At 25.5% G+C, this 7,276-nt stretch overlaps 1 protein-coding gene across 1 annotated transcript; it reads right to left on the minus strand.

Moving 5' to 3' along the window:
* Positions 1-5,553: 5,553 nt before the first annotated feature.
* LOC129610391 (cytochrome P450 6A1-like) lies at positions 5,554-7,074 on the minus strand. Its single transcript, XM_055522957.1, has one exon. It carries the CDS (start codon positions 7,054-7,056, stop codon positions 5,554-5,556), a length of 1,503 nt encoding a protein of 500 aa, XP_055378932.1. The 5' UTR covers positions 7,057-7,074.
* Between the last annotated feature and the right edge of the window lie 202 nt (positions 7,075-7,276).

Genomic DNA, 7,276 nt, shown 5'->3' on the forward strand with positions numbered 1-7,276 from the left:
TATTTAAAATTAATATTCAAATAATTGGTGTTATTTTTTTATTTTAATTTTATTGATGGAAGCAGCTTTGTCAGCAAAGGTTCAATATAGTTTTTACTTCACAGAATTTTAAAATTGCACAAGTTTTTATTGTAGGCGATCTTAAATCTGTTCTAAGTGCGCATATATGCAGTGAGATTTTTTAAAACAATTCAATTCAAATACTGTCTATTATTTCGTATAGCAGCGGCACTCTCATTTCAATAATCGAAAAAATGAAGGAAAACAGGGAATTCAAAGGATAAAGCTTTCTACTCAGGCACTAGTTATGTATGTACTTTTGCGGCTTCCAATTCGAAAAACAAAAGCAATTGTTAGTATTTTCAAATACACTATTTATTGAACAAAAAATTTATAATTTTGAAATTAAAGGAATAAATTTTGTATACATGCACAAACTAAAATTTTTAATTAAATAAAAAAAATGGTAATTATAGTACATAAATTAAAAACGATATTTGTAATTAATGCTTGAAACAAGAAATAGTCATGTTTTGAAATTTCAACCCACACAAAAAAATAAAATTCCAGACAAAACGAGCATTGTAATTAAATTGTAATCAGGATATTATGATTTTTGTTCTATTTCTTTTTTTTTTCTTGTAATTTCTTTTGTATATTCCTAACATGTACAATAAATATTTAAACATACATAATATTTATATGGATTTTTATACATATGTGTGTGCATGAATAGATCTGCAATGTAAATAGCATAATAACATTTTAATATTAGTAAAATATGATAGTAATTTGATATTTTTTCCTATAATGAACAATATGATATAATTGAATATCAAGTCAGGGAAATTTTTTTTCGTATGAACAAGTTTTATTTAACTTGCATAACAATGCTTTAATATGGGAGTGAGTTGCTTATTTCAAATAGGTATTCCGAATAAATTAGGGGATTATATAGATTGTAGACATAAAAAAATGATTACTAGAATTTACTTTACCGGAAATATTGTGGCTAGAATTTCGAACGAATGTGTAACATTAGTTTAAACATTCACGCAGTCAATGATTAAGATTGAAAGAAATAATGGAAAAATTTACTTCAAAATTTTATTTCATAAATTTACTAAATGTAATACAAAAAATTGTTTTTTATACCCATTTTAGGAAAGGAACACGGTTTCAAAATTTTCTCAACTAGTTAGAGAGAGACATGCTAAAATATTTGTTCACTTGTTCATAAAACTTCTATCAAAATTACTATTGAATTCAAATTAATTCTTTTATGAGTTTTAAATAAAATTAAAGGTAAACATTCTTTTAGCAATAATAAATTTTTCAACAGTGTACAATAGTTAGACTAGAATTACAGGAGGAGGCAGGATGCTATTTTTTTCGAATGTCAATTTCGGTCAATTGCGATTCAGGTCATACTGCACTTACCAATGTATGTGAATGTCTTGTAGGTTTACTAGGTTAGAATTACTGGAGTCATTGCAACTTTCAAAACTTAATGATAATTAATAGAAACCAAATATGTAATTGAAAGAAAATGGTAAACTTTTATACACGTGCGAACGTATATTCGAACGGTTTACCAAATTAGCCTTACCGTTTGTAACGCTAAGAAATATGATGTGAAATGTTGACATACATGGATGTTTTTTATCAGTGTCTCTTTCTGAATCGATTTATGTATTTCTGTCCTTCTGTTGAAATTTTTTTCAAATTATATTTTATAGTAGTGATTTCCAAAACTCTATTTAAATTGGATGTAATCGAGACAGTAGTTCGGGTTGCTGCCTTGCAACCTCAAAAGTTATTTGGCTATATCTCAGGTATTATAAAACCTACACTATTGAAATTTCGCATAAGTAATTATTTTATTAGAGTTCTTATATTTGATAAAACGAGTTGAAATTTCTTGATAGTAGCTGCCATAAAACTTCGAAACGCATTTGGTTGTGTATTATGGAAACTATTGAAAAATTACAGTGCTGAAATTTTGCATAAACGAATAAAAAACCAGCATTACCCATGGAACATAGTGACAATTAAGACGCAGCACTTAAAATCATTCATTCGTAAGGGTATCACAGAGTTAATGCGGTCCACACTACCTATTCTAATTTTAACTTAATTTCACAATTAATTAAATATTTTTTAATAATATTTATATTAAATTTTCGTCTTAATTTTAAATTAAATTAAACATGCATTATAATAAATAAAATATCGCAAAATTTCAGTAAAATTATTTTAAAATATAAAATTATGTGCATGTATTTGAGAAAATAATATTTTAACCTCTATGATTAATTCTCATAGGCCAAATTTTTTCATATATAATTACACTTTTTGTTCATATAATTTTGTTATGCAGTGAACCAAATAATTTAATTATCTGTATAACACTGGAAATATTTATATATATACATTTTCCTTATTTTAAAACAATGAAATGAATTTTAAAATTCCTCCACCTACATATTATTTAAGTACAATGTAATATTGTAATGATTTATAATATTAATTTAATCTGCGGTAAACTAAATACGTGTGTAGATATTATTTAAAATTAATACCATTAAAATGTAATAAAACTAAATAATTTCATTATTAGCATTAGTTTTTTAATTAAATTTTTATCTAAATGCACATATGCATTCAAGTTTTGTTTACAATATTATTATTCCACTATAATTCTCTTGATTCACCACAAAATATTGTGTAAAAATTTTTTTATCAACCATTTATATAGTTAAAATAAGCACCACATACTCATACATACGTATGTATGCCAATTAAAAGGTGCAACTCTATAAAATTCAATTAAAACAAAAAAAAAAAAGAAAAACAAAAATAACATACGTTGGTTTGGCCTTTTGTGTATTTTTATCATACTGTAAACAGAAGTTTTCATTTTATTTTATTTTTACATCAAAATGAAAAACCAGCCATCCACCTTTATTGGATTATCTGAAGAGTGTGTGTGTTTTTTTTTATTCACATTTTTTTCCTTTTCCTCTTTTATATTATATAATTTTTGTGCAATGATTTTTTTAAAACAATTCACTACTGGTTCATTTACAAAGTTGTATTGGAATACTGTGGTGATCGGGGTAATTTTAAATGGGCGAGTTATTTCAATCCTTTTAATTCCTCTTAAATTCCTCTTACAATCCTTGTTAGAATTTTCATTGCGCTTTTCCTATAAATGTATACGTTTTTTTTTTTTTAAAGTTTACAATATTTTCAAATAGAAAAAACTATTGTACATTAAGAGAGAACAGGTGAAATCTATATGTATTTAACTTTTGTGATTTTTTTTTTATTGTTTTCAATTTTTCATTGAATTAAGTCTATATTTCATTTAATGGCTATATTATACCGGTATTTTCACATAAAAATGTATCCTATAAATGAATAAAGTTATGTACACACATAACTATTTGTGTAAAGGTGAATAGACAGACTATCTAGGATTAAAAATAATATTGAATTTTTAAATAAAAAAAATTGATTCGAACAAGAAAAATAAGAAAATAAATAACAAAAATAAATTCACTGTGATCATGAAAAATAATTCATTTAAATAAAGTTTTTATACACTGGATGACCAGACATCCTTTGAACTTTTAACCTTAACAAAATTTTCTATATGAAATCAGAGAATATTTAAGTATATATCAAACGTATTCAATAATTTATTTTTGGGGTGTGGTACACAGTGTTACGTTTTTAATTAGAATGATGAAGGTGTAAGGAAAAAATTTAAAAAACATGTGTTCCTTTAAGTTGCAAGGTTCTCACAATATGTTTTAATGGAAACTTCTTAATGAGAAAATAAAATTTTCTTTTAATGAACTAGAACAAAAATAAAAATAAAGGCAAAAATTATTAAAACAAATGTGTACAAATGACATTACATGGAAAATATCCAAAAGTTTATTAATTTCACATTCACAATATGTTACAGTTAAATTGATTATTTAACTGTATCATATCTAAATGAACATACTAAGCAACAATTTATAAATTTTACAGGAAAAGCAAAAACAAGATGTTACCTGTATACTTGGAAGTTTTTTTATTTTCTTCCCAGATTGTGATACTTACAGTAAACAAGTGGCTTTTTGTACATTTTTCCGTTTGTCGAGTGTAAATTATAAAAATTTGTGAATATTTGATTTAAAAGTCCTTTTAATGGTAATTTTAGAAATCTAAAAGTCGAAATCAATGTTTTAGTTACGGAGACACCTTGCACCCAATAGAGAATTTTTTCACTATATTTCAATTTTAGTTTGTGAATCGATTTTGTTTTTTCATATACGAAAGTTATTTAAATTATTGACTTTAATCATTGTGAATACTGTGTGCAAATAAATCTAATAAGAGACGATAAAGCGTTAATTTTAATAAAAATGAGTTCAAAATTTGAATTTAAAATTCACACAATCTGATGACTGCATCTATAAACATTTTATTTAAATTTCTGGTTTTTTTATAACGTTTTGAATATTTTCACGAAACCAATGTGTAGACACGTAGATGAAAAAGAAAAACTCTAAAATATTTTTTGTAGAAAAAAATTTTTTTTGCAATTGCCAAATACTCAATTTATGTGCTCGAATTTAATAAATGAAAAATTTGATATAGATTCATGAGAAGCGATTTTTTTTCTTCAATCATATTAAAATATAATTGATAATTGAGTAATTTGAATAATGTTTTAGAGCTTCCAAAATAATTTATATATGTAAATGTGATTTTTGCGCACTTCTATTTAAATTTGAATTTGTGATTATTTTCCTTCTTCTGGCTTTGAACGAAAAAAATTATACAATATACTTTAAAATATTTTAAGTTACGTAATCAAAACAAATTTGTTATTGCTAAAAATAATTTCACTTTAATGAAGCTTTTTTATTTTCAACTTATGCTTGAAAATGATTTTATATGTATGGAGTAGTGTTTATACCGCTTTACTATAACACCGGAAACTTTTTAATTATTGAAATTTTGTGGTCCGTGATATTATTTTTGTTTATTTTGGGGTTCCAATAGGATTTTCTTGTTTTCTCAATAAATTTATTCGTAAATTGTTGGTTTTGGAGAAATTTTGTAATATTAAAGTGGTATTTTTATAAATTGCCCAGTATGATATTAATATCAATTAACATTTGTTCAGTTCTTTTTCAAAAAATTCGGAATATTTAAAATAATTGATTAGTTTGAAATTTGTTTCGATTAGATTTTTCATTTTATTAACACTTATAAAAAGTTTTTTTGTATTATTTCAACTGTAATTTTAAAAATTTTCATGATTTTCCGAAATTCCTAAAAATTACGTATCTTATGTTCAATTACAATATTAAGAAGTACAAAATTCAATAGAACTAGCTCGGAAAATATAATCCTTTTAACACAAACGATCTAGATTATAATTAACAAGTAGACGAAATTTAAAATTCATTACATACTTACATAAAATATTAACAAAATTTTTATAATAATATTTTAATTTAATTTTAAAATAATTTTAAAAAAAAGAATTTATTTTTTATAATATTCCACATTTAAATAAACTGGTTCCTTAGGACCTAAGATAAATGCTTGTGGTAGAAATGATGAAATCGATGGCAATGTTTTATCACTCGTAGTAATTTTGAATTTTCCTAAAATAGATGCCAAACCAATATAAGTTTGCATTAAACCAAATCGTTTTCCAATACAATTTCTAGGTCCTTCTCCAAATGGTAAGTATGTAAATTGAGGACGTTTTGCAATATTTTCTGGTAAAAATCTATCAGGATCAAATTTTTCTGGATCAGGATAATATTCTTCATCATGATGTATTCCATACACTGGAACTATGGCTCTCTGACCTTTTTCAATCACATCATTTGTTTCTGTTACCAGATAATCACTTGCAACTTCTCTTAAATTTATTGGAACTGGAGGATATTTTCGGAGTGTTTCGTCAACAACTCTATGCATATAATGTAATTCCATAACTCCTTCATAAGTCCATTTTTCGCCATGCTTGCGATAAACGTTTTCAATTTCTTCTCTACATTTCTGTTGAATTTCAGGATTTTTTGCTAATTCATAAACACAGAAACCTAGAGTAGTTGATGCTGTTTCAAAACCCGCGAAGAAAAATATATATGCTTGAGCTGCAATTTCATTAAATGTTACACGCTCATCTTCATTTGGCGAATTTTTTAACTCTATCATCATATCCAAAAAATCATTGCGTTTAACATTATTCTTTTCGCGATATTCGATTGTTTTTTCTAACGCAGTTATAAAAAATTCACTGACATCATCTCTTTCTGATTTAATATGCAATTTTCTACATAAATTTGGAAAAAAGGTTGCAAATAATCTCATTAACACACCATGTCTTGGTTCTTCAATAATTTTTCTTCCATATCTTCTGAATTCACCATTTGGATCTTTTAAACTATTACATTCAATACCAAAGGCGCAAGTACCTATCACATCTGTTGTAAAACGAGAAAATACCTCTTTCATTTGCAATTCTGCTCTATCGCTTTTGCTGTTTTGTATTGATTCTTCTAAAAATTCTACTAATTTCTCGCCCACTTTGAGCACTGTTGTAAACATAAATTTCATTTTTCCAGAAGTAAAAGTTGGTGAAAATTTTGGCCTTAAATTTCTCCATTTCACTCCCGTAAGACTCAACAAATGAGCAGATAACGGATCGTCTTCTTCATTGTGATAAATATCTCGATCATGAAAATATTGAAAATCTTTTATGTACATTTTTTTCATTAAATCTAAATCTATTATTAAAGCACTTGGACTTATAAGCATATAAATTCCAACAAACGGATGATTTAATTTCTTTCCAGCTTTATATAGTTCTCGAAATCTTTCACCAATCATTACTTTACTTCCAACACCCTTTAAATTACCGTACGGAATTTCTGGTTCCAAATATGGAACCTTTTTACGTTTCCAATACGTAAAACGTATTTTAAGCCATACGTACACTAAAATTATAATTATTCCCAAGTAGATTAATATCATTTTGATATAGAGGCAAACACATAAATTTTGAACTGTTCAATTTGATATTCTAAATAAGACTAAAGTACTTGAATTGAAAAATTTGAAATTTTAATCTTTTTGTGATGTTGCTATTTAACGCGCAAATACTTTTCTATTCTAGGTACCTTAATAGTAATTCAACTTTCTGTTTTTGTTTTTCTTGTTCTCTGTTTGTTTGTTTTATTTTAGGGTAGATAGA

Source organism: Condylostylus longicornis, unplaced genomic scaffold (assembly GCF_029603195.1).
Source record: "Condylostylus longicornis isolate FDR11 unplaced genomic scaffold, ASM2960319v2 ptg000044l, whole genome shotgun sequence".
NCBI lineage: Eukaryota > Metazoa > Arthropoda > Insecta > Diptera > Dolichopodidae > Condylostylus > Condylostylus longicornis.